At 51.6% G+C, this 26,263-nt stretch overlaps 2 protein-coding genes and 1 long non-coding RNA gene across 3 annotated transcripts; 1 reads left to right on the top strand and 2 right to left on the bottom strand.

Annotated features, from left to right (window-relative positions):
* Positions 1–4,521: 4,521 nt before the first annotated feature.
* LOC127059630 (threonylcarbamoyl-AMP synthase-like) lies at positions 4,522–9,343 on the bottom strand. The gene is made up of 6 exons (XM_050974592.1): positions 9,323–9,343; positions 8,344–8,538; positions 7,019–7,181; positions 5,674–5,839; positions 5,440–5,534; positions 4,522–4,783 (listed from the first exon to the last, which is right to left on the bottom strand). Exons 1-6 carry the CDS (start codon positions 9,341–9,343, stop codon positions 4,698–4,700), a joined length of 726 nt encoding a protein of 241 aa, XP_050830549.1. The 3' UTR covers positions 4,522–4,697.
* Positions 9,343–10,796, bottom strand: LOC127059606 (uncharacterized). Its single transcript, XR_007777579.1, has 3 exons — positions 10,702–10,796; positions 10,014–10,118; positions 9,343–9,432 (listed from the first exon to the last, which is right to left on the bottom strand). It is a non-coding gene; the product is annotated as an uncharacterized LOC127059606 (long non-coding RNA).
* A 9,191-nt stretch (positions 10,797–19,987) lies between these two features.
* LOC103816324 (cis-aconitate decarboxylase-like) lies at positions 19,988–25,706 on the top strand. Its single transcript, XM_050974591.1, has 5 exons — positions 19,988–20,033; positions 21,821–22,008; positions 23,226–23,318; positions 23,800–24,005; positions 24,788–25,706. The coding sequence occupies exons 1-5, from the start codon at positions 19,988–19,990 to the stop codon at positions 25,704–25,706; spliced, it is 1,452 nt and encodes a 483-aa protein (XP_050830548.1).
* Positions 25,707–26,263: the final 557 nt, after the last annotated feature.

The raw sequence follows: 26,263 nt of genomic DNA, 5'->3' as shown, positions 1-26,263 counted from the left end.
TTCTGGATGTGCTTTGCCTGGAACAATTCCTCCTGTCCATTGAGGAAGTAAGTCCCACCAGATCTGTGGTGGAAGGATAGGAGTTGGTTGTGTATCTGTCTTCACAGGTTGTTTTTTCCTCCTACTCTGCACAAAATTACATTTAAAGAGATAAAATGCAAATTCACAGAGGCATGACCTAACTGCCACCAGGAAGATGCATTTTCCTGCCTCATAAAATTATCTGACAAATAGAATTCTTTGATCAATCAGTGAAAAAAGCCCAAGAAGAAGGAAGGAGCCAGGTATGGGCAGGGCAGAACCGAAACCAGACCACAACAGCCTTGATGTGGGGCAGCTCTGGAAAGGGCGTCACCAACTCCTGGCCTAGGAGGGAATTCCTTATTTTTAGACTAAACCATGAGCTGGTAAAAGCTGCTGTAAGAGAGTCCAGGCACGAGGATGAGTTGGTTCTCTGTGCTGGGACAGAGATGGAAATCCAGTTCTCTGGGAAGCTGAGCTGACCAAATCCTGCTTTCCTGAGAAAGGAGCCCCCTCTGAGGCACGGGAGCCCTGGTGATGCTCGAAGGTGCTGCCACCCCCCAGGCATTGGTCCCTCGGTCCCAGAACAGGCCTGGCCATGGTCACTCCTCAATATTCCCTTCACAATCTCCTGGAGCACACATGGAATGTTCTGCACCACCACTGGCATGGGTGCAATTTAATTCCTTGACAATGTGAACGCTCGGTTTTGTACAAGCACTTTCCACCAGTGTTTCTTTTAATAAAAGAACTAATAAAATAATGTCCTGCTACCTAAAGCCTCCTCCCATCCCTGCCTCTCCTTCCCTCTCCCTGCATCCTCAAAGGGCTGCTCCTCTGCCAAACCTGGTCCCCATGCCTATGATGATTTCACTGGAGCTTAGCTCACTTTGGAGCAAACACCAAGGTGAGAAGGGGTGAAAATTCTTCAAACCATCCACAAGAGATTTAAGGACAAGGTTTGTATTCTTCACCCCTAACTCTGGTTGACATTTGCTGTTTCCATTGGGAATTGAGCCTTCCCAATTGGGAATGAGCCTTCTCCAGTATGCAGCAGAATGGAAAACACAACAAGAGGTGTTAAAAATCAGCAATAGCTCTGATGAAAGGCCCTTGTGTTTAGAGAGCCTGACTGAAGGAATTGAGGGCTCCTGTTGTTGATCTAAGGGAGGTGTGTTTGTTTCCCTCTAAACTTGCAGAAACACCAGCAGAGGCTGTGGAGACCTGGGGAATTTACTTTGGAAGAATTGTGGGAATGTGACAATGGGGACCTTGCTCCAGGCCCCAGCATTCTTGGGCTGGGTTTCTGTGTCAGAGCCCCAGCACGGTGCTGTTCACCCCTGTGGGGGATGGGGTCTAAGCCATTTTTCAGCCTGGTTTGTCCTGGGAACTGCCCAGAGCCCAGTAACCAATTCCATCATGTATTTGGCTAAAGTGGCAGAACCAACAACCTAATCAAAGAACCCCAGAATTATTTGGGTTGAAATATTTGGGAATTTAAAGATTATTTCCTGCCATGGGCAGGGACACCTTCCACTCTCCCAGGTTGCTCCAAGCCCCATCCAACCTGGCCTTGGACACTTCCAGAGATGGAGCATCTCCAGTAAAAATTGCTATCATGAAAAAGTATTTTTGATAAAATGCTGTGAAATATGTTTCCCAATAACATGGATTCTTTGCCATTTGTCTGAGATTTGTCAGCACACCCAGCAGATTTTTGCTGCACAACTTCCATGATGTTGGTCAGAAATTCCCAGCTGTGTGTGCAAGGCACAAATGACCTGGTCCAGTGGAAGGGATTGGGAAAAGCATTATTGATTGGGTTTGGTCCCTCCTGACCCAAAACATTTTAGGGTTATCTGATTCCCCCAAACATTTTTTTTTTTAAGGAAATACTCCCCTTTATTTAGCAGCAACGCTGAAAAATCAAATTTATTTCCTTCTTTGCAGCAAAGAGAGGTGAGAACTTGTTCCTGGCACAAACTGTTTGTGCTGTTTATTGTGTTAATTAAAAATCCCCTGTTTTTCTTCTTTATCACCTGATGGTGGAAAACAGGTGCAGAGCAAATACCTCTGACCCGTAATTACTCCTGAGTCACCAGAACACTCATGAGATCCGAGTGCCAAAGTGAGCAGCCCAGACTAGGGTGACTGTTTGGGGTTTTTTTTTTTTTTTCCTCTAACATAATTTGTTTGTTTCCTTACTCAGTAAATTATAAAAACACCATTACTTCATAAAACTTTACACCCGTGGTTCAGCTGCCCGTAAGTACAGACAGTTTATTGATTTCCTTGTGCTCTGCTGGGTGGGGACTCTTTACATCCATTTTATAAGGAAATACTGATCCTGGTTCTCCCTGAAATGAAGTAGTAAACTCCTGTCATTTTCTTCTCTTTCCCCACTTATAACATAAATTCTGGATTTTTTGTAGCTCTGGGTGGAATCTGATTTCCGATCCAGAGCTTTCCTCAAGGGCTGACATATCTTGGGCTCCCTTTACCTGCTGCAGAGCTCCAGAGGTAATTTTTTTACCAAATCCTGGCTATTTGGTGTGAGCAGTGAAGGGGCACTTGGGGAACTCCACACCCTTCCCTGGAGCTGACACGTCCCATGGCACCAACATGGAGATGGTCTCACACAGTCCCAGACCACAAGTCAAGAAGGGACCTTCTCCTTTTCTACTTTCTTGGGTTTTTTTTTTGTTCCAGCAGTTTATAGCCAATATTAACAAACCTCACTTGCTCAGGAAGTTCAAGTCGTTTTTCAAGCATTAAGGTGTTTAAACATGAGAGGAGTCCCGTGTTGTGGGACTTCACCACATGCCCTAAAGTTAAGCCTCTGCTGGGTCGTGATGAACCTCAGCTGGCGCCTACGTCCGTTTGTTGAAGAAGTGTTTATCACACAACCGTGCAATGGTTTGGCTGGGAAGGGACCTGGAAGCTCATCCCCTTCCACCAGCCCAGGTTGTTGGACTGTCCTAAGGCATGTGCAGGGAGGAGAGCCTGAGTAACTTGCACTTCCAGATGCTGGCACGGGCTGGGAAACCACAGGAGGCTGGGAATGCCCAGCTGTGCCCGAGCGGGTTTGCAGGGTCAGGAGGCTGCGGGGTGAAGGGGAGCCTGTGTTCCATCCCAGGAACGGCTGCCAAGGATCTCTGACCAGGAGTTTGGGGAGCTGCTGGGATGCTCCGTGACCTGGAGAAGGAGTAAGAGCTGCTATTTATGGTGACTTCTGAGTGCAAACGGGACGGCAGCACCAGCTGGACAACAACAGCAGCGCCAAAGCAAGCGAGCACCTCGGGCTGGAGTTGGCGTTGACATGTCAGAAATGAGGCCTGGGTGGAATCCAGCCCCAGGGCTCCCAGATCTTCCTGCCCAGCTCCCACAGCAGCAGGAGGAATCCAGCCCCAGGGCTCCCAGATCTTCCTGCCCAGCTCCCACAGCAGCATCAGGTGGGCAGGTGGGATGTGGCCTGAGGGAGAATTCCATGAGCAAGATGCTCCAAAACAATGATTACGAGCAAGAGAAGGGAAGGGTCTTGTCCCCTGGGTGGTGGGAGGTGGGACTGTGGCTGTGCCAGGGGAATGATCTCCCTGCCCAGAGCAGGAGGGAGGAGAGGGAACAATGACAGGGAACTGGCAGAGGTCTCCCACTTGGACACTGCCTCCAGGATGGGAAAAACATTACAGAAAACCTCCAATCTGTCACGCACCTCGCAGTGTTTTGAAGCCTTTGGGTCTAACTCATTGTTTCCTTTGTTGAGGTTTGACTTTAGTGATTGGATTCCCTCATCCCTGGCTTCCCCTGGGGCTTGTTTGCTTTGGGAGAGAGGGAGGTTCTGTTCTCGGCTCTTGGCAGCAACTTTTGCCCCTCCACAGTGCCTTACAGGGGGACAGGGGTGGGGACAGCCCTGGGGGCTTGTGTGGGCGCAGCTCTAGGGCAGCAGCACTCAGCTCAGGAGCAAGGTGTTGGAACAAGATAATCCTGAAGAACCCTTCCAACCCAAGCCACCCCATGACTCTGAGCCCTCAGTAGCCCCCAGCTTGGCCACGGATGTTCACGGATGTTCCTTTGCATTTTCCAGGAGCTGAGTGCCCTGGGATGAGCTGGGAGTGGTGAGGAAGATGGCAGGGAAGGAATGGGGTGAGTTACTTGCTGCAAACCCTCTGCTGGAATTGCACCTCCCTGCATTTACTCCTTCCTCTGGTGTTTGATCATGGAGCTTTGCCAGTTTGGGAGGATGAAGAGCTCGGTAGAGATCAAACAAAACACAAAGCCTTCTCCTTATGTTCCAAAAAGAGGATTTATTTATTGGGTTTCAGAATTTTAAAATACACAGATGTGAGTGTTGTGGAGGGGGATGCACAAACATTGTGTTCACAGTCCAATGCACTTTAGAAGCACAGGAGCTCTGGGAGTTCCTGCAGTAAATCACCAGCTCCTGGGCAGCTCTCCTGGAGATTCCAGGCACTTACTGGGGATAAACAACAAATCACTGCAGAAAGGTCCCAGGAGAGGCCCCAGCTGGGGAAGTGCTGCCATTCCTAAGGAGGTAAGAGTGGATCAGAGAAGGAATGTCTCTCCCAAGGCTATGTGCTCCAGCCAAAAATGGGACATCTCCTGTTTTTAGGGAGAGCAGACTCTCTGTTCCTTTGCTGAGGGAAGGTTCCTTTGGTTCAGACCACTCTGTTCTTCACATTTTCAAAGATCTGCATGACTTTTCCAGCTGGGACGCAGCCTTCCCGCACGATGGTGATGCCACCTTCCCAGAGGGAGAATGAACAAGTCAGGACAATCCCCCAGTCCCCAAAGTGGCACAGAAAAGAATCAAGAGGAATATCTTACACCAGCAAAGCCACTAAAAATAAACCTGTGTGGAAGGACCAGAAAGTGAAACCACTGATGAGCACTGACCTCACACTTTGTTCAAGGGTTTGGTTTGCCACTAATGAATCCCTCTCAAATGTCAGCCCAGAGCCACCCAGGACACCTCAGCATGGGCTGCTGCATCACTGTGGGCAAGCTCCTGTCCCACCCTTGTCATGGTGGGCTGAGGCAGGACCCATCCTTCTTCCAGCAGCACCCACCCCTCCTTCCAGCAGCACCCATCCCTGCTTCCAGCACACCCACCCCTCCTTCCAGCAGCACCCACCCTCCCACTCAGAGCATTTCCACCCTGAGGAGGCAGATTTTCCTTACACAACTGTGTTTGTCCTCCTGCCTTGTTCCCTGTCAATACAGAGGTCCTCCCAGGACATCTTTTGTTTGTTTCCCTTCATCAACATGTTTGCAAATGTCCAGGCACTCAAGAGCTGTTACTCTTGGAGCACTCTGTGCTGCCAGACTGATACTGGGAAAGGCATGGAAGCCTCCCAGGAAAATGCCAGGGCTTACATGCAGGGCGGGTCTCACACTCACTTTCATCAATCTTTGTGCAGTTGACCACAGTGGACGCCACCACCTCGTCAGACTCTCCATCACACAGAACACCCTCCAGCTTATGGCCAAGGCGCCTGGGGGGCAAAAATAGCAACAACCCTTCACAGACCTTGCTGTGACCTCGTGCTGAGGTTCCCCTCGGTGCAGGACACCACACCAAGGTCTGCCAGCACTGAAGCAGGAGGGTGGCACTGCCAGGGACCAGGTACTCACGAGATGACCATGTCGTGGTGGGTGCTGTCCACCTCCCCGCTGGGGTTGGCCGAGGTGATGGCCAAGGGTCCAGTCATGTCAATGAGGTGCACCAGGACTGTCAGGTCAGGGACTCGGATCATGATGCTGTCCTGGGTTCCCACCCTGCTGTATCCTGCTCCGACCCCTGGAAGGACAGACAGAGGACATTGGCAGGGGCACAGGTGGCACAGCCCCTGTCGTGGCACCAGGGGGGATCTCCTGCTGCCTTTGGAAGTGACCCAGCTCCATGCACCCAACTAAATGTGCCTCTGTGGATGTCTGTTCCTGAACAGAAATCTGTGAGAGCAGAGCTACAGTTTGGGGTCCAACTGGGTAAAAAAGAAATGGTTCACAGACACGGAATCTCCCTGTATCCCAAAGTCTGACTTCCTGTGACTACTGCCCACCCTCCCATCCTCCACCACCCTCCTCTGCCTGTAAAACGTGGTTAACTCAGAATCACTGAATCCACTGAGTTGGGAAAGACCTTGAGATCATCGAGTCCAGCCTGTGACCCAACACCACCTTGTCACCCAGACCACAGCACCAAGTGCCACATCCAGGCTTTCCTTAGACACCTCCACAGATGGGGACTCCAACACTTCCCTGGGCAGCCCCTTCCAATGCCTGACCCTTCTGGGAAGATTTTTTTTCCTAATGTCCAACCAAAACCTCCCCTGGTGCAGATTAAAGCCGTTCCCTCTCCTCCTGTCCCTGTTCCCTAGGAGCAGAGCCTGATCCCCTTGGCTGTCCCCTCCTGGCAGGAGCTGTGCAGAGCCAGAAGGGCCCCCTGAGCCTCCTTTGCTCCAGGCTGAGCCCCTTCTTAGCTCCCTCAACTGCTCCTCACAGGACTTGTCCTTCACCCCCTCCAGCTCCCTCATTCCCTGCTGTTTCCCCAGGAGCAAGGGTTGAGGTGAATCATCCCAGTGCTCACAGTGCCTGCCTGTGTCCGTGTGCTGGGAGGCAGAGGCGATGAGCAGGGATGACCATCGGAACCCTCTCATCTCCTGGACACTGCTCCACCCTGCTTTGCTCATTCCAGTGAACAGCAGGGGGCTTGGGAGAGGAGACCCTCCCAGGCTGAGGAGCCTCCCTTGCCTCTGGTTAAAGAGCTCATCCTGCTGGCTCCCACTCTTGATGAGTCATTCCAGCTGATTAACACCCTCTGCTAAACATCCACCAAGGATCCGGGAGCTCCAGGGGGGATTTCTCAGAGAAAGTGACCGGAATCTCTCCCCATCGCATCCCAAAAGGTGTTGGGACTGCAGACCTGCCCTGATGAAAACATGAAAGGGGGACAGAAGGGTTGTGCTTCTCATCTCACCCAACTTCTTCAGCCACTCTCCCTTCTGGATAATGCAGCCAATGCCACCAGGATAAACGTTTTCCATGAATTCCCAGAGCAGGGGGCTGATGGGCGGGGCAGCTGCTCGTAACTGCTCCAGGTTGGAAATAAAGATGCAGATGGGCTTCTCTTGAGGTCTGTCCTGAAAAAACAGGGGGAAAATAGATGAAGAGGGAAAGTTTGCCTGGAGAACCTTGAAGCCTGCTGGGATCCTGGTTTGTGTGTTTTCCATAGAGCAGGAACTCCAGGCAAGGAAGATGCTGTGTCTGCACAAATGCTGAGCTGTGATGGATGCCCCAGCTCAGATCTGCATGTGCAAATTAAAGAGGAGACAGAGCAGCAGCCTGGCCTTGGGAATTTCTGGGATGCATCCAATTCCTCCTCTTTAAGCACATCCATCACAGGGACAGCGATGCTCCACTCAGTATCAGCATTTTTGGGATGTTGCACACCAGAGGCCTGATTTTTTCCAAACTTCTGCTAGTGCAAACCAAGATCGAACACACCAATTTGTGATGGGGTAACAAACCAAACCAACACCTCCATTATCGCCCCCCCCAGAGCTTTGAAAGAAGCTTGGTGAAATAAGTCTGGTGCGAAACCAGAATGGAGATGGAGGGGAAATAAAACAAGCTCGCAAAGCGGTGTCATTTCAGTCCTCAACTGACATCAGCTTCAGTGGGGCCAAATGACTCAGGAACTGGGCATGTATTTACATTCTGTTTGTATTCTCTCATCAGCAGGGAAGGTCAGCACTGGCATCAGGGCAGCGCAGAAGAGACGGCCTTTGTGCCGCTGCTCGCGCTCAGGCCAGCTGAGATCGTCTATTATGGTTATTTCTCCAGGCTAGCCAGGAAATTGCCTCATGGACAGCAGACAGGGCCAGGCTGCAAAAGCCGGATTGAAGGTGCAAACTCTGGGGCTGGTTCCAGCACTGAATGGCTCCAAAAGTCTGGGGGAATGTTAGCCCTGGGATTCTGATTCAGCACTTCACGAGGCACAGAGGACAAACACAGGTTTGGACCCGCCTGTGAGTGGCTGTTCCTGTTTGGGGCTGTGCTTTGTCTATTCCCAGGAATGTCGCTGCCTAATTACCAGTGCTCCAGCCTAGAGCAGAGGGGCTGTACCCTGGGTTGCTCAGAAAATGGTCCCTGATATTCTGGCGTGGCTGCCCACAAACTCTGCCCACAGTCACCTCCTGAGTCTTGGGACAACCTGAAACCAGGGGCTTCCCTTTCTGCTTCTGCAGAAACTCATGGACAGGACACAGAGCCAGGTAAGCAGAGACATCCTTGAATTCCCACCTTGATCCTGTAAACCTTCTCGATGGCCTGAGGGTGCTTGCAGGAGGCTGCCAGGGCATACACGGTGTCTGTGGGGACCCCGCACACGGCCCCCGTGTTCAGCAGCTCCGCGATTGTCCTCAGCCCACTCGTGAGGTGGGACTTGGGGCAGACACAGGGCAGGGGATCCTCCCCATCCTTCCTGGAGCTCTGGACCTGCCAGGAATCAGGAGGCAGTGAATAAGCAAAATTATGAAACACAGGGCTGGATTGCACCCATCTGAATGGAGGGATCCACCATGCCATGATCCCTTGGCTGTCCAAGGTCACAGGCAGCACCTCCAGGAATGCTTCTCCCACAGCAGGGGAGGGAATTCCAGTTATTAAAGTCAATGAGAGCAGCTCAGAGTGGACGTTTCAACTGCCAATGCCTTAAGCTAGTGGAGATGAATCCCACCCAGCACAGCTTCCTGAGGAAATGGCTGCTCTCCAAAGTGACCTAAGGAAACTGTTCAGGAATCCAAAATCCAGACCAAGATGGAGTTTCAAGTGCATTCCTATGAAATGCTGATTTAATGGAAATATTTCTCTGCAGCAGGAACTGGAGCTGGCAGATCCATCACCCTGGATAGGGGGAATTGCCCTAGGCAGACACACCAGATGGCAGAAGGAGTTTGAAGCTAAGAAAAGATGGGGAATTCTTGCAGTCCAGTCTAGGAAATTTGTAAGCTCTCTGTTCCCAATGTCATGGCTTTAAAACTCCAGTCTGTCCAGGAGCAAGGTATGAGTCTTGTGAACATCCTTGCTGTCTCTCCAATGTTATTCCTAATGGAAGAGAGCTCATTTCCAGCTCAGCGCTCCCTAGAGAAGTGCTGTGACCAGGACTTTGAATGGCACTGAAGAATTCAGCAGAAGGGAAATTCCACAGGAATCTGCACTGGAGGCCCCAGAACATCCCCTCTGAGCGAGGAAGCTACACAACCATGACAAGATCTCTTACTGTGAGCAGAGGAGGTCCCATCATCAGGAGGTCCTTCCCAAACATGCAGTTGGTGAGAGAGGCTGTGGCTCCGTAGAAGCAGATGGCACTGAAGATGCTCAGCACCACAACTGGAAAAATTCCCAGAGTCAGAGGCAGGAAGGGTGATTAAATCCCCATCCCTGGAGGGATTTAACAGTGTCAATGGGGCACTTGGGGGCAGGGTTTGTCAGTGCTGTGGGGATGGTTGGACTCAGTCACTTGGATTTCATGGTGCTGTGATTCTATTCTGCAGTGACAGTAGTCCAGTAGTCCTGGTGGAAAAGCTCCTGTTAACCCCTTTGCTAAAGCACTCCATGGAATTAAAACTTAAATTGTCACTTGCAGCAAAGCCAAGGCTTCAGCAGAACTACAGCCATTGACAGCTGCGGCACATCCAGCTCATCCCACACCTCAAGGAACATCCACTGGGAAGCAGTGCTGGACAGAACATCTAGAGGTGTTCTGATCCAGCAGTATCAGGTTTATTTGGAACCACGAGGTCCTGGGAGTGATAGGAGGAAACGTTTCCTTCTCCAGTCATGCTTGCACACACCCCAGACTTCCAGGGAAAGAGGAACACCCCGCTTGATTTTCCCACACTGCTCCCCAACCCAGGACCCACTCTGTGGTATGGGTGAAGGTTTAATGTCCAGGTTTCCCTAAAACTCACTTTCAAATGGCAAAGGGAGGTTCTCCAGTGTAAAAAGCAGAAAACAAACAGTCAGGAGCTCCATGGCCAGGGTCAGGCAGAGCAGCACCACGTTAAAAGAGGAAGCTGTGGAAAGAAACACAAACAAAAGGGACCCACATCAAGCACGGCCCATAAAATGTCCATGAACCAGCAGAAGAGTTCCTAAATCAACTGAGGCTTGTTTGATTGAACCGAGCAGCCCCAGCTCTGATTTCCCTGTTGGTGGAGGAACAAAGAGGCACAGCCGGGGTCTGCTCAGCCCTCAGGTTCCACGGACACGCTGCCAAACCCTTGATCTGCCAGGACACTGTGCTCACACGGAAAACACTTCTCTGGCAGCCAAGCAGGTTCTGATTTATACCAGCTGGGCTGGAGTGTGGCTGTGGATTGGAGCCAGTGGACCAGTGCGTCTAACACTTTCACCTGATTTGATCCTTTTATTTTCTTTGAAATGTTTTTCCATTCCCTTGGGGCTGTTTCTCCTAAGCCTAGCTCAGCTTCCGTTACTGGCTGTGGGCAAAACATCTCCGTTCTTGCTTAATCAGAGCGACAGGCAGAGCTGAGCCTCCCTCACTTGTTCATCTCCACCACGGAGCAATCACAGGAGGATTCATGATCTGACCCCAGATGCCCCTCAATAAACATCCCACGTGGTTCTGAGACTTACCCAAAATGATTAAAAAAGCATTGAGCACCAAAAAGGCAATGGAGCCAGCAGTGAATCCCTCAGTGTGCCCCGCCCCGATGTCCAGCAAGTGGCCTGAAACAGGAGCAGCACATCTGGTTACAAGCAAACCACAAAGAGCAGCATGACAGGAGAGTGGCAGGAGATTGGCAGAGCCTCAGCTGGGATTACCACAGCTCCAGCTGTTGGATGGTGGCCTCCCAAAAACCCTCCCTTACCACCACCCACTTCTTCTGCCACGCAAAGTATTTGAGGTATTAACTGTGGGGCTGGTGACGGTTATCCAAAAAAAGCTCTGGATTTTACCTTCAGCTTGGAATACTCAGGGCCTGGCTGGACACTTCATCAGCTCTTGCCACACGTCCCAAGCCACCGCTTTAACTTTCCCCACAGGTGCTCATTTTAAGAGCACCTGGCATGGAGGCTGTGTGAACACTCTGCCCACCTGGAGCAAAATGCAGCTTTTAAAAGCCAGGCTCAGCTTCTGAGAGCTTCTTTCATGTCTGTGACCAGCTGGGATAGACTTCTCCAGGCTCACGAGAGAGAAATCCAGAACCTGGAGTCTTTCACTGCCTAAAAGCATCTCCTGAGTTGTTATTCTGACATTACAGCCCAGAGACAGCCCTGTCTCAATGTTTTTGCAGGGAAATCTTGGCCTTTATTGGAGTTGAAGACACAGCTTGAACTCCTGGAACTGAGAGCACCAAGTACCTGCAGCAATGGCAACCACGTACAAACTGGGGTGATTGGTGAATTATCTTTTTCCAAGGAGGAGTATCAGTAAACCTGATGTCACTGACTCTCTTGAAAGAAGGAACTCCATCAGAGAAAGCGATTAGAAGTTCCCTGGGAACACCCCTTAAGCCAGGAACCATCCTGTGCTTTACCTGCCAGGCGCAGCCAGGTCCAGGCTGCCCAGAAGGCAGCGTAGCAGAAGGGGAGCACGGACCCAAACCTCTTCCCACCCTGCACCTGGATCCGGCACACAAACAGCTGCCCCAGGGCCCCCGGGATGAGCACGGAGGGGATGGAGAGCTGCAGCCTGCCCGGGGCACCCCCGCTGCCCTGCACAGCGGCAGCCGCAGCCAGGCCATTGCAGATGTAGAACAACGAGTCCGGCACGGCAGCGCTGGTGCCGCTGGGGATGTCCTTGGACCTAGAGAGCCAGTTCTGGGCAGCCCCCAGCATGGCCTGGAGAGCTGAGCTGGGCACGGCCTGGGCTCCCACGGGAATCAGGGCCTTCTCCCCGATGGAGTTGATGAGGCTGGCGAAGGCGGCGTACAGGGAGAGCGCAGTGCAGAGGCTGCAGGCGGCCCCCAGGAAGGGCCGGGCACTGGGCAGCGGGATCTGGTGGACAAAGGCCAAGGTGAGGAGGATGAAGGAGGCATTCTGCAGCATCTCCAGGGTGTCTTTGTGGGTCGACATCAGAAACAGCAGGCAGGCAGTGGCCAGGAAGAACCACGCTCCAAACATTCCCAGCCTGCTGTCCTGAACTGTGGGTGGCCCAAGGAGAGTGGTGAGCACAAACTCCTCCCAGGACATCACCAACCACAGGAGGCTGTGGACTCCAAACTTGGTGGTGTGGTAGCTGTCCCCTCTGAGGTAGCTGTAGAAGCTGGAGAGCAGCTGGCAGCTGGACACGATGGAAATCCACCCTGCCCCCACACAGAATGTCTTCATGTACCCAAAGAAGTAAAAGGCAAATATAAAGGGTGACACGGTGTCGCAGATGTTCCCCAGGGCCATAGGCTCCGCATACTTGGTGTTCTTCTTTTTTTCTTCCCCGAGGGCCTTGGAGGAGCTTTTCTGTGCCAATCCCAGCAGCAGGACATTGAAGAGGGGGTGCCCAAAGCCGGGAAGGACGTACCTCTGGGTGATGCCCTTCAGGAGTAGAGCCACAGCCCCGTACAGCCCACACAGGACAATGCCCAGCTCCAGGACCCCGGACACCACCAGGGCCCAGTCCCCGAAGAGAGCGACCGCCTCGAAGCCCAGGGCCAGCGCGATGGCCCCGAAGATGAAGGGCATGATGTAGTTGACGGTGGCCGAGCAGAAGGACAGGATGAAGGAGATGGCAATGTAGGCCACCAGCCCAGCCACTGAGCTCTGGCTGGCCGAGAGCAGGGCCGTGCCAGCGGCCGGGAGCTGGCTGGCGTTCCCAGAGGGGAGCGTTGTATTCTCTGGGGAGGGATACGTGGCAGACAGGACCTTTGTGGCCCCGTAGCTGCTCCAGAGAGCAGAGAAGGTGAGGAAGGCCGCGCCTCCAAGGTGGTCATACTTGCGGAAGGCGAGAAATCCGGCCAGGAGTTGGACAAAGCCTCCAATTAGGATGAGGTGGACACCTGAGGGACACAGGAAGGGGTCAGGTGTGAAGCCAAGCACAAAAAGGCTAGAGCTGCAGGAAGCTCTAGGGCACACCCCATGGCAGGTCCCATGGCCTTCCTGTGAGCAGCCCTGTGACCTCTGCCTTCCCCTCTTCCCACCTTCATGGGAAATTTTCTCTGCATGACCCCTAAGCCTCTTGGCTCAGGGTCATGGGTGCTGAGCAGGCCCCAAGGACAGTTTGGATCTAGCAGGGAATGGCACCTGGAATATTTGGCCCAGTGGCTGGGAAAGGAGGAGCACCCATCCCCAGGAGCACACTGACCTGCACAATGGACACAGCCAACATTTCTCCACCGTCCCACTAGTGGTATCCCTTGGCCTATGGGGATGACCCTCAAAGAGCTCAGGGGACGCTCAGCCCCCCCCACGCCACCCTGAGCAGCAGCACCCACCTGCCAGGACCTGCTCTGCTGCGTGAGGCCTGAGGCCAGTGGCGGCCACGATGAAGTTCTGCAGGCACAGGAGGAAGGCGCTGACCACGTTGCCGAGCAGCCCCAGCACCCCTGGTTCGCTGTAGAAGACGGCGGCAAAGCCCTCAGCACTCGCCATGGCCCTTGCAGAAAAACCAGCAGAATACAAAATAGCAGAAACAGCACAGCCATGGCCCTTGCAGACAGAACAGCAGAGTCGGGCCTCGCCCCCACAGCCTCCCAGGCCAGGCCCTCTGCACCGGGCCCGGGCACCTGTCCTGGGTTGACTTTATGATGCTTTTATCCCCAGTTGTCTTGTTCTGTTTATGCTGAATAATAAGTTTTGCAGCTTTAAGACTTGTTCCAGAGAGTGAAGAGGGGAGAGAAGAAGTGTGCAGTTTGTTTTCAGACCCTGCACTCACTCCTCCACATTCCCGCTCCTGGACTGTGTGGTCTGCGGATGGACAGACAGCGGGACAGAGCTCTCCTTTGCTTGTAGTTAGTTTCAGCTAGCTGAGGCAAAGAAGTTCCATGGACTGTGGGTTTTTTCTTTTTTCCCTTTTCTTTGGACCTGTCTAAACCTGCTCTGGACTGAACACCCAGCAGAGCACTGGCAGCTCCACCTGTGGCCCACTGGGCTGGGCCTGGCCCACAACATTCCCAGCACCGGCGGGACTGATCAGAGACTGAGTGAGATGAGCTACAGCACACAGAGGGGATTTTCTCAATTTGTCATCTCTTTTGGAGCAGCAAGGGGTTTTATAGTTTAATATTGTTTAGGTTTTATTGTTTAATAAACAGGTTTTTTCCACTTTTTTTACAAGGAGGTATTTTCTCCCAGACTGGTTGGAGGGGCCAGTTGAATCTGCTTTCCCAGAGGAGCCCTTTGGGGGTTCTCTCCAAAATCTGCCCTGACCCAGGACAGCACCTGGCCAGCCTGCAGAGCCGTGCCCCTGCCCTGAGCAGGGGCAGGCTGGTGACAGGCTCAGGTGTTTCCATGTTCCTCTCCTTGCTGCAGACAAAGGCTTCATTCAAAGCACCGCTTGAGGTGCCTACTTTCCGCAGCCCTATCCAGAAAAAACACACACAACCTATTTAGGCGACCAGGATTCCTGGCAAAAACATGTTTAGGTGCCCCAAAGCCCTGCAGGTGGTGGTGATGGTTGCTGTCCCCTCTTCTCCAGGCTGCTGGAGATGGAGAGGTATGAATAGCCCAACACAAACCAACAAACATCCAGACAAAACCCACAAGGTATTTTTGAGCTGTTCCAGGACATTTCTTATCCACTGTGGCAGACAAACAGGGCAGGCACAGTGTACACACACACACAGTCTCCCTTCCAGATGGAATTTTCCAGCTCCATCCCTTTCTTGAAACCCCAGTGACTAAATAGGCTATTTTCAAACCCTTCATATTTCTCCCATGAACTCGTCTGTTTGCAGGCAGCCCCTACGTTTCCACTCCTCAGCACTCCTGGGTACCAGGAGCTGAAGTTTTCTCTCTGGAGGGTTTTGTTGGGAAACAAAGATGAAAATAAAACAGCAATGTTCTTGTTATTTGGGTATTTTTAGACTATTTAGTGAGCTAAAAAAGCTGGAAAGGGAGAAGGTGATGTATTCCGTTCTCAGCCATTCCAAAGAACCCTTTGGAAAGGGAGGAAAGCTCCACTATTGTTCGGGGGAGTGAGGAGGAGGGAAGGAGCACCACCCAAAGAAAAATAATATGGGAATAATAACGAACCTAAATCCCAGGATCACACAAATCCTCAGCCCAAATCTACATTTTGCAAACATCAGTACTCTCTGGACTCTCTTGTTCTGCCAAAATCCCCATGTTTTCCTCTCTCAATTTATTCTAAAGGATGTCACTTCCCCAAAGGAAGAAGGATGAAGGACAAATCGGCTGCGACAGCTCCAAACTGCTCTGGCAACATCAACTCTCATCAAATAAGGAAAGGCTACAAACCTCCAAGCAAAGCTTGGGGAACAATGAATTATTCAATTACTTGGTTGTGCTAAAGGATGGGATTTTGGGTTCAGAGAGGAAGATGCACCAAATCCCAGTTCCCAGGGAGGAATTCTCCCTTTTCCCATCAAGGCACTGCCTTTCACAAGGTCCCAAGGAATGCTGTGCCCTTGGGCAGAGCTGAGCCTGTGGATTCCATGATTTAGTCTCTTTTATTTTTTTAAATGACACTTCTACATAAAGAAGCAGTTTGGTTTAAATGGTTATACTTGGAAATGAGCCACAAAATTAAGCTTCTCCAGATGTTTTGCCCTGAAACAGCCCAGGCAGTGGCTCAAAAGCACACTCAGAGCCCCTGCTTGGAGTGGGTCCCAGGAAGAGGGTGAACTGGGATTTGGGAGGGAGATGGGCTGGCCAGGTGACTCCTTGGCTCCCAGCAGTGGTTTTTAATTTGCCAAAGCTCATCTTGTTGGTGTTTTCTGCATAACAGACCTGCAACAAAGAGCTGGGGTTGGGGAGGGAAGGAGAGACACAACTCACAGGATGTTTTCCTCTTCTTTCTTTCCAGTGCAGGCATGGGAGAAGGGAGGAAGACAAGCACCAGAACATGCTGTCAGGCTAAGGAGGTGTAAAGGGGAAGGATGTGAGAGTATCCAGCCCAAGATGTGGAAAAGGAGGTACCCACTGCTCACACCCACCCCTCGCACACCAACTCAGACTCATGATCCCTGCCCTGGGACCTTTGGCACAATGTCCCTGGCCTTGTCCCTGCCTCAGTTTCCTGCAGGTTACATCAAACCAGGAAAATCCTCCCGGTGCTGTCTCAGGAGGGAACACCGAGGGCTGCACTGAGCTGGAAAAACGAGGCCCAGCAGGGGAACCCCCAGGGGGGTTTTCTGAACAAATATGCCCTGGTTTGGCCACGGGGTAACCCCACCCATGGGTGCTGTCACTGATCCTAAGGACCCATTTCTCCAAGTGCACCACAGAACCCTGGTGGTGCGACAGGATAGCGTGGGGCTGAGCAGGAGGCAGGGGGCAGATGGAAAATCCCTCTGTGCCAGGTGGGATTAGAGGCTCTCTGCACGCCCAGGGCACCAGCAGCACAGACACTGTCCAGGGAACCACAGGATGGAGATGTCCCCGTGCTGAGGAAGCACCTGGACACGTGGGGTGCTGCCCGAGAGCTGCATCTCCCGGAGGGATGGGGCAGCCGGGGATGATCCTTCCCTCACTCAAATCCCTCGTGCAGTGAGGGTAAAGCCAAAGCCACACCCTCCCTCATCCTGCCCCCTTCACCTTCTTTCCTCTCCCTGCTTGCCCCAACATCCCTCACCCTGGGGGCTGCAGGAATGCTCTGTGAAGTCCTCCCTCCCTCCTGGCTCTTGTCCCCAGTGACCTCAGAGCTGCGTGGGACAGGCTCTGGACACCACTTCCTCCACTCCATGCTGTCCTCACAGCAACTTCACCCCCTGCCAGGAAAGGTCATTCCCATCTCATCCCATTTCCATGGGGCTGTCAGGTTGGCAGGAATCTCTCAGCCACTGCTGCTTCTCCGTGACCAATATTAACAAGAATATTCCAGGGCACAGGCATTCTGTCCCCAGAAGGCTGGAGCAAGGCTCCCCACGTCATGGGGCACATCTGCAAACACCAAACCATTCCATTTTCACTCATCCCCAGGGGCACCTTGCCATTAGTTTTCCATCCCACCTTGTTAGTGATAACAAACATTTACAGAGCTCAGAGGAAATACTGCTTCTCTCCAGATAAACATGGAAAGAGAACAAAATTCATTTTGGATAAACACACAGCGAGATGAACAGTGCACAGCCACAACACACAGCTGGATTTCACATCACAACCCTGCCTCTCCTCTGGTGCAAACCATGACAGAATTGCCAGGGATGCCTTGCTACAACAAAGGTCTGCATGGGGGTTAGTAAAAAATCCAATTTTAAATAAAGGTGTGTCCCTCCAAGCTGTTACTCTGCCCAAAATAATAAATGTCCCCAGGTTCCACTGCTGAACAAAGGAAAGAGCCGTGACATTCCCCCAAAATCCAAACATCGCTTTGGGAACGAAGGCTCCCGGTGTTCCCTGGAAGTTCCAGGGTGCACTCCCAGTTCAGTGACCCAGCAGAGCTGGAGATGGAGAAGAAGGAGAGCTGGGAAAGACTCAGACAAACACCCAGACACTGAAGGTATTCAAGAAAAGCATCCAAGAAAACCACCACCGCCTCACTTCTGCCTCTGCAGCTGGGATTTACCTGCTTTGGTGACACTTCAGCTCAATGGGAGGATGCTCTTGTCTCTCTCATTTCCTGGTGAATCCCACTTTTATAGTCCTCCTCGGAAGGAGGAGCCTGGAGCCAGTTGCTTCTCCCATTGGCATCTGTGGCACTTTGGAGACAGGAGTTTCCTTGAACCTTGTCAGTTATTGTCTGAAATCTTTATTTATTTCCTGAAACCGGGGAGGGTGTGTGTGGGAGGGGGTTTCCCTTCTGTCCAGCAGGGACAAACCACCCCTCCTCACAGATTCCCCCCACCCTCTGGCTCCCCAGGGGCTGATGTCATTCCCCTGGAAATTCAGTTGCACAAAACAGAAAGCAAATTGCCTTTTGGACGCAGATATAAACCCTGCCACCAGCACCTTCCAGCCACACACCTCTGCCATCCCTCGCGCCAAGCACACCGAGCCGGGAAAGGCACTGGGAAAAGCAGCCACCAGCATGGTCTACTCCACCTTCCAGGTAAAACTCTTCCATGCAAACCCTCCCCATCCCTGAGCTCTCCTTTTGCACTTAAAGGAGGAAATGTCGCTTTCCGGGCAGTTCCTCCGCTGGGCTGGTCCAGCTGATCATGGCACTAAATGGGAACCTGCCCCAAAATTAACAAATTCCAATGGTTTTCACAGTCCCTTAATTCAGCAACTGACCTTTTCCTGCCATCCTGCTCCTTTCATGAGTCCCAAACATCCCCTGGACCGTGCCACGTGGGGGTTGTTGTTGTTGGGATGTGCTCCGTGGGTTCTGCTCCCTGTGCCCGCTCCGAGCTGGTCCCGCTCGCTGCAGGATCTTGTGGCAAGGCTGCAAAGGCTCTGCTGCCCCTTCAGCTGTGTGGCTTTATTTCCCTGGATGTTCTTGGCATCCCTGCTGGATGCAGCTTCGGAAAATATTTTTTTCCCTTCTTTAAATATGTTCCCACTTTTAAGTGCTCTTTTGATCTGTGAGTGTCTCACGATGAGAGGCACAACCAGGAAAACTGCTCCGAGAAACCTTCCAGCAGCTCCAGTAACAAATTCCCTCTCTTTGTCTCTCCTCTAGAAATCCCAGAAGTTCTTGGCAAGCTCTCGGCAAGTCCACAAAACTGCCACCCATGGTTTGTATCTCTCAGCATTCCCCATCCTTTCCTAGCACGCATCCCTAAATAATTGCTGGAAAAGGATGTGCTGGGCTCAGAATAGAAATCCTCAAATTCTTGGAAGGCAAAGCTTCCAAATATTTGGGGGTCCTGTGGTTCTTCTTACCCTCGGGGATAAAGGACCAGGAGAAAAGCAGCAAGGAGTAAAAATGTGGATTGTTAGTCCTGTGCTAAACCAGATCTTAAACTGGTTTAGAACCAGACTTTCCAAATTCTTTGACCACAAATGTAAGGTGTTGAAAGGGTGGCTCAGATCCTTAACTCCTCCACTTGTCACTGCTTCCTACTTACACCTGATCCTGCTCTGGGCATTGCCTGCAGACATTCATGGATCTCCTACGGTGGCTGCAGCACTGCCCACCTTTGGATAAATTAATCAGAACTTGGCTGTGTAGACACTTGGTCTATTTTATCTCTTAACTTGGTCTAAGTTTGTCTATTAACTGATCTTAAAATATGTTCTTGTTCTATTATGATTATTAACTTCTTTCTGAAACTTTTCTTGGTTTAGTATAAGTTTATTATAAGTTTATTAGCTTCTTTTAAAAAGGGCTCTTGGTTTATTGTAAGTTTTACGATAGGTTTATTAACTCATTTTAAAATATATTCCTAGTTTATTGTCTCAATTTATTTTAAAAGGAGTTATTAATACAATAAATGCAAGGAATGTTGCTTAATGAGACCTAAGGACAAAAGAAGAAATAATCCACTGAGATTTATTTGGTCTTACATAAAATTTAAATTTTATGAAGTCTTGCCATAGCAGGAGGAAAACCCTGGAGTCATGGAATGTTTTTAGCTGAAGGGTTAAAAAACCCCACTGCCTGCTGAGGTGACAAAGAGCATTTGATGCTGAGGAGGAACCAATCCAGCTTTTCTGGGTGCTGGGTGATGGGAGCAGATTTTCCTGCAGCCTCTCCAAGCCCTGACATCACTGCTCCCGCTCCGGGGGGGTGCAGGGGGAGCCGGGGATGCTCCGAGGGGAGCCGGGCTGGGCTGGACAGCAGTCCCCGAGTGCTGAGTGCCGGGATTCCTATAGGAACGCGGTCCCGGGAGGGGAACGTTCTCCCGGTGAGTCAGCGGTGATGGCATTCCCAGCTGTGTTTACAGGAGCCTCAGACTGGGCTCGAGGTGAGCCCCAGCATGAGCCAGCGTTCCATGAGTCACTGATGTGACATTTCGGGATGAATCCAAACTAGCGATATTAGGGAATGGTCATTTCATTAATTGCCATGTTTGCTGCTCCTAAACCAAATCCTCCTGTGTACCTGCCGATCTGCATGAGTTTTCCTCTTGCAGCAAAGTATTTTTATTTTTTTCACCCATGATTCATTAAATTTGTTCATCTTTTATCTCCATCTTTTGTGCTCCCCCATATCCACCCATGAGTAAATGCATGGATTTGGCATCCTGCAAATGTCCACATGGAATTTTGTTTTTCCTGCTTTCCTGTGCACTCTCAAATAACCAGTATAAATTGTAACACGCCATAATGATGATAATTCTGTGAGTTATAATTTTATTAATTATCTTCTGTATTCTAATTATAGAATTATGAATAATTGTATTACTATTTGAATTATAAAAATTATATAAAATTAACATATAATAATGTTAGATATATAATCTAAACAAGGCAATTTGTCACTAAAATTAAAACATACAATAGACACAAACTGGGTATTTTCCAAAGAATTTTAACTTCCTTTAAAGATTAGCATCCTTTGGAGTACATAGGGCTTAAGAGCTTTGGTGGCTGAGTCAAGACACTTTAATGTTTTTTAGGATGAAACACCTGGATAAATCCAGGTTTTGGGTCTAGTCCTGCTTTCCAAAAAATTATGCAAGTTTTGGGTTTCTGTGGTGTTGGGGAAGATGAAACAGGAAAGCTTTACAAATATGATTGTTTGGCAAAAGATTTTGAAAATATAGAAACTATAAGCGAGATTGAAACGAAAGCAAGCTTTGAGATCCCTTAGTTACTGAACGGGAAAGCAATGGTGTGGCCGGCTGAAGGTAATCCCCTCTTGATGAAACAACACCCTCTGCAAGCAGGCAGGTCCAAGGGTCAGAGCAGACCCTGCCAGCTTGGCAGAAGGGGTCCGAAGAGTAGATTTAGGGTTTAAAATGTACCACAATATGGTAATGTAGTGATTCTTATAGGCTGTATGTAAATGCTATAGGATTTGTATGCTCTACTAGATTAGTTAGCGAGAATCAGAATATTCAACACAGAAGATGATTTATTGTATTGTAACGGGAACTTCGCTCTCTTGTTCTCTTGTTTTTGCTCTTGCTCTCATACTCTTGCTTTCTTGCTCTTACTTTTCTATGCTCTTAGCTCTTGCCTTTTACATTATTACCCTCTCATCCTCTCTCTTCTCTCGGGCCTGCTCCGAGCTGCAGCTGGCAGCTCCCAGCAGGGCCCTGTACCCACGCCCTTTGCAATAAACCGCAAGTTCCACAACCTGGCTTCAGAGATCTCTCGTCTCCGTCTGTCTTGACAGTGCTACCCCCCGTCTCGCCTACACTGTGGTCCATTCATGTTTGGCTTTCCTCTGGATAAAGTGACATCATTTGCATTGATCCCTCCCAAAAAATGGTTGTTGGAACCCCAAGATGAGGGGATGGGGCTGAGCTCTGAAGTTTCTTCACCTGAACCTTCTGTAAGCCACCCCGTCTGTGGAATATGAAATTTTAAGTATAGAACCTATGGAATCAGAGAGTACCTCAAGTCGGAAGGGAGCCACGGGAATGATGAATTCCAGCTCCCTGCCCTTGCAGGCTCCCCAGACCCACCCACCTGCCTCGGGCAGGTGCAGCTGCCTGGGCCTGGTGACACCGGGGGCGCGGAGCTGCGGCCGCCAGCGCAGGGCTCACTGCTGTCCTTGTCCCCTCCCCGTGTTCTGGCACTGCAGTGGCGGCCCGGAGCGCTCCCGAGGACACGGTGACCAGCAGCTTTGCCTCGTTCATCCGCGCGGTGCGGCCCGAGCACCTGTCTCCGACTGTGCGGCAGCGGAGCAAGAGGATGATCCTGGACAGCATCGGCGTGGGGCTCGTGGGCAGCACCACACGCGTCTTCGACATCGCCCTGCGCTACTGCCGGGTAGGGACAGCCCCGCCACTGCCCCTGCTACTGCCACTGCCATTGCCTCTGCCATTGCTACTGCCAGTGCCACTGCTACTGCCACTGCTACTGTTACTGCCACTGCCATTGCCACTGCTACTGCCATTGCCACTGCCATTGCTACTGCCATTGCTACTGCCCTTTCCACTGCTACTGCCCTTTGCACTGCTACTGCCACTGCTGCTACCACTGCTACTGTTACTGCCACTGCCATTGCCACTGCCATTGCTACTGTCCTTTCCACTGCTACTGCCACTGCCCCTGCTACTGCCACTGCCATTGTCATTGCCACTGTCATTGTCACTGCCACTGCCATTGCCACTGCCACTGCTACTGCCCTTTCCACTGCTACTGCCCTTTCCACAGCTACTGCCATTGCCACTGCTACTGCCATTGCCATTGTCACTGCCACTGCCATTGCTACTGTCATTGCCACTGCCACTGCTACTGCCACCACCACTGCCACTGCTACTGCCATTGCCACTGCCATTGTCACTGCCACTGACACTGCCACCGCCACCACCACTGCCACTGCTACTGTCACTGCCACTGCCACTGTCACTGCTACTGCCATTGCCACTGCCATTGTCACTGCCACTGCCACTGCCACCGCCATTGCCACTGCTACTGCCACACCTCCGCCACCACCACCTCTGGGGCTGATCCCAATGGCTGCTGTGGCCCGCGCCATCCCCACTCCCTCTGATGCCTTGTGAAGGTCAACCTAGAACAGAAATTAGAGAGAACTAAAGAATAAAGTAGGAATTTATTAAAAGGCCTCAATGGATCCACCTTGGGCAGCATAAGAGCCCAGACAGGGCTACACCCCAGGTGAACCCAAAATGGTCACAAAAATCCCTGACTGTCATGGGGTCCCACACCTCCATAAGCCTTGGTCCACCAGCACACTGGAGTCAATTGCCCAACTTCAGTCCCAGCCGATGAAGTCCCACCTTCCCTGCTTTTCTCTCTCCAGCCCACGTTGTTTGTGCTCTTGGGCCTGAGATTTGGATCATTTGTCCTTGGTCCCAGCTAGAGCAGGAATTGTTTTGTCTCCCTGATCTGTACAGAGAGCTCACCATCCCATAATATGAAGCCCAGACCCACACACTAAACAGTACAGAATCTGAAATACATAAAAGCAAAACCTGAGGCATCACCTCCAGGGCTCTGCTGACATTCCCTCCTTCCCACAGGAAATGTACTCCTCCGTGGCCGTGAGCTCAGTCTATGGAAAGCCAGGAGTGAAGCTCTCCCCTACACTGGCTGCCTTCACCAACGGCGTGGCGGTGAGGCTGGATCTTCCCAGGGGATCTATGCTCCTGGATTTTCCAAGGGGGATTTGTGCTCCTGGCTTTTCCAAGGGGGATTTGTGCTGTAGATCTTCCAAGGGAGACTTGTGCTCCTGGCTTTTCCAAGGGGGGTTTGTGCTCCCAGATCTTCCAAGGGGGATTTGTCCTCCTGGCCCTTCCAGGGGAATCTGTGCTCCCAGCTCTTCCTGGGGAATCTGTGCTCCTGTTTTTTCCAGGGGTAATCTGTGTTCCTGGCTCTCCCAGGGGAATCTGTGGTGCCAGGAATTAGCATTCCAGGAAACAGAGTGGTCACTGATGGGGGACAAAAGCCGAGAATCTCCTGGCTCTTAGAGGAGCCGAACTGCCCCATGGGGACACTGAGTGGAGGCTTTGGCAGAATTTCCTCAGGAATATCAGCAGGGAGCCCTCATTCCCTCAGCATCCAGCCAGCACATTCCCATCTCTGTTTCCCTGGTAGACTCATTCCATGGATTTTGATGACACCTGGCACCCTGCCACTCACCCCTCCGGGGCCATTCTGCCAGCTCTCCTGGCAGCTTCCCAGATGCTCCCTTCAAACACTAAACCCAACGGCCTGGATTTCCTGCTGGCCTTCAATGTGGGCCTGGAAGTGCAAGGGAGGCTCATGCACTTCTCCACAGAGGCTCACGACATTCCCAAAAGGTAAAGCTCCTGTTCTTCGCCAAGGATGAACAGGGTTGGTGAGTCTGGGTTTTAAAATGTTCGTTTAGGTTAAGCCAAGTTTAAGTCCAGTTTGATTTAGCTTTACCCCATGGTAAAGCTTTACTGAGGGCCCAATGCCAGAGTGATTGCACCATGCACTTATTTGGTGATTTCCAGAGATTTTGCCTCAAAAATAATCCTCAGGAGGACTCCCAGGGAGTCTGCAGTGCCATCGCCTGACCCAGCCAGGGCAGGATCCCAGAACCAAGCAGAGTTTGGTGGTGGGCATGGCCCCTGGGCCAACTGCTGCCTCCAGCAGTGCCCTGGTGTGATCCAAGCAATGGAATCAACCAGGAACTGTTCCCTTGGGGGTGTTTGAGGCTGAATTATTTTTCTGAGGGATAGAAAGTTTGGCTGTGTGGACACAAGCCATGGCACCTCCTGGAGAAAATTCAAATTGCTCTTTGGAGATGTTGAGCTCACCCTGGAGTTCCTGAGGAGGTTTCAAGGAGAAACACCATTTTTAGACTAAATTTATGTCCATTAACTCTAAATTTAGAGTTAAACTAAAATGCAGTAAAACTCTGATTTTAAAGTTAATTTATTAATTAAAATTTATGGTTAAATTCTGAGTCAGGTGAATCCCACCTGCACCAAAGCCATGAGAGATTTCCTCTGGCTGATGGGCCCCTCACTTCCCATTAATTTTTCTGTGGGAGGGGTCCTTTGGTGTTCCCTGTGCCAGGCAGCCAGGGCTGCTCATTTCTGCCGTCCCCCTGCAGGTTCCACCCTCCCTCGGTGGTGGGCACCCTGGGCAGTGCTGCAGCCACGGCCAAGCTGTTGTCCCTCAGCTCGGCCCAGTGCTGCCACGCCCTGGGCATCGCCGCCTCCCTGGCCGGGGCACCCATGGCCAACGCCGCCACCCAGGCCAAGCCGCTGCACGTGGGCAACGCCACCCGCCTGGGCTTGGAGGCCGCTCTGCTGGCGGGCCAAGGGATGGAGGCCAACCCCTTGATCCTGGATGACATCCCGGGCTGCTCGGGGTTCAGCGCCTTCTACAGCGTCTATCAGCCCAAACCGCTGTCTGTGCCTGGTGAGCACCACGAGTTCCTCCTGGAAAAGCAGGACATTGCCTTCAAGCGATTCCCAGCCCACCTGGGCATGCACTGGGTGGTGGATGCTGCCTTGTCCGTCCGGAACCTCTTCATCAACTACGCGGGGTCCTTCTCGCCGTCTCTGATCCGCACCATTATGCTGAAGATCCCGGTGTCCAAGTACATCAACCGGCCTTTCCCCAGCTCAGAGCACCAGGCCAGGCACTCCTTCCAGTTCAACGCCTGTGCTGCCCTGCTGGACGGCGAGGTGGGCCTGGGCTCTTTCTCCGAGAGCAGCATCCACCGGCAGGAGCTCAGGGAGCTGCTGGACAAGGTGGTGGTGGAGCACCCTGAAGACAACGTGGCCAACTTTGACAAGATGTACGGAGAGGTGGCCCTGCTCCTGCACAGCGGGGACATCCTGACAGGCAAATGTGACACTTTCTATGGGCACTGGAGGAAGCCCCTGAGCAAAGAGTCTCTCCTGAAGAAGTTTCGATCCAACGCCTCCCATGTGCTTCCAGAAGAAAAAATAGAAGCCATCATCACTATGGTGGACAACCTGGAGAACCTGTCAGACAGCTCCCAACTGGCCTGCAGCCTGTGAAGGGACAGCATGGGTGCTTGGTGAGGGGCTTGTCCTGGTGAAGCTGCGATTCCTTTCTTCATTGGTGCTTTCCTACTGATTCCCAAGGACAGGGAAGTTCCCACCCCTTCCAGTAAACAATTCCAAAGGAACCCATGAGGCAGGAGGTGTCTGGGTTAGCACACGGAGTAAACTTCATCTCCTGGTTGGTGCTGGCTGAGGAGCTGAAAGGCCACCACAAGTATAAAAAACTCCCATAGAAATCTCTGAGAATCCTGAGGTATCATCCAGTTCTCCAGAAGGAACAGTGCCTGTGCATTTCTTACAGCTGGACTATGAGCTTTTTCTGTGCAGAATGCCTGACTGCCCAGTCTGGGAAGAGGAGGAAGTCCAGCTGCAGAGCCTGTGCTTTTCTCAGTGCTCCTCTGGGCACTTTTGGGATCGAGGTCAGGCAGTCCCACAGGCCACAGGAGAAATCCATCCTTGCTGCAAACAGCCCAGCCTGCAGAACTCTTCAGCAGAGAGGGGTTATTTTCCTTCCCAGTGAAAGCCTCCCATTTCTCCAACCCGTGGGCAAT

This window comes from Serinus canaria, chromosome 4A (assembly GCF_022539315.1).
Source record: "Serinus canaria isolate serCan28SL12 chromosome 4A, serCan2020, whole genome shotgun sequence".
NCBI lineage: Eukaryota > Metazoa > Chordata > Aves > Passeriformes > Fringillidae > Serinus > Serinus canaria.
The sequence above is the reverse complement of the archived record's forward strand: the minus strand, read 5'-3'. Positions and strand labels throughout refer to the sequence as shown.

Bases quoted from the DNA above. Each gene is read 5' to 3' on its own strand.
- LOC103816324 (XM_050974591.1), top strand. From the start codon at position 19,988: ATGGCATTCCCAGCTGTGTTTACAGGAGCCTCAGACTGGGCTCGAG. The intron at 22,009-23,225 runs GTAGGGACAGCC...TCCTTCCCACAG, and splicing joins TCGCCCTGCGCTACTGCCGG to GAAATGTACTCCTCCGTGGC. The intron at 23,319-23,799 runs GTGAGGCTGGAT...TTTCCCTGGTAG, and splicing joins CCTTCACCAACGGCGTGGCG to ACTCATTCCATGGATTTTGA.
- LOC127059630 (XM_050974592.1), bottom strand. From the start codon at position 9,343: ATGGGACCTCCTCTGCTCACA. The intron at 7,182-8,343 runs GTGGGAATTCAA...CTGTTTTTTCAG, and splicing joins AGAAGGTTTACAGGATCAAG to GACAGACCTCAAGAGAAGCC. The intron at 4,784-5,439 runs GTGAGTGTGAGA...CCCTCTGGGAAG, and splicing joins CTGCACAAAGATTGATGAAA to GTGGCATCACCATCGTGCGG.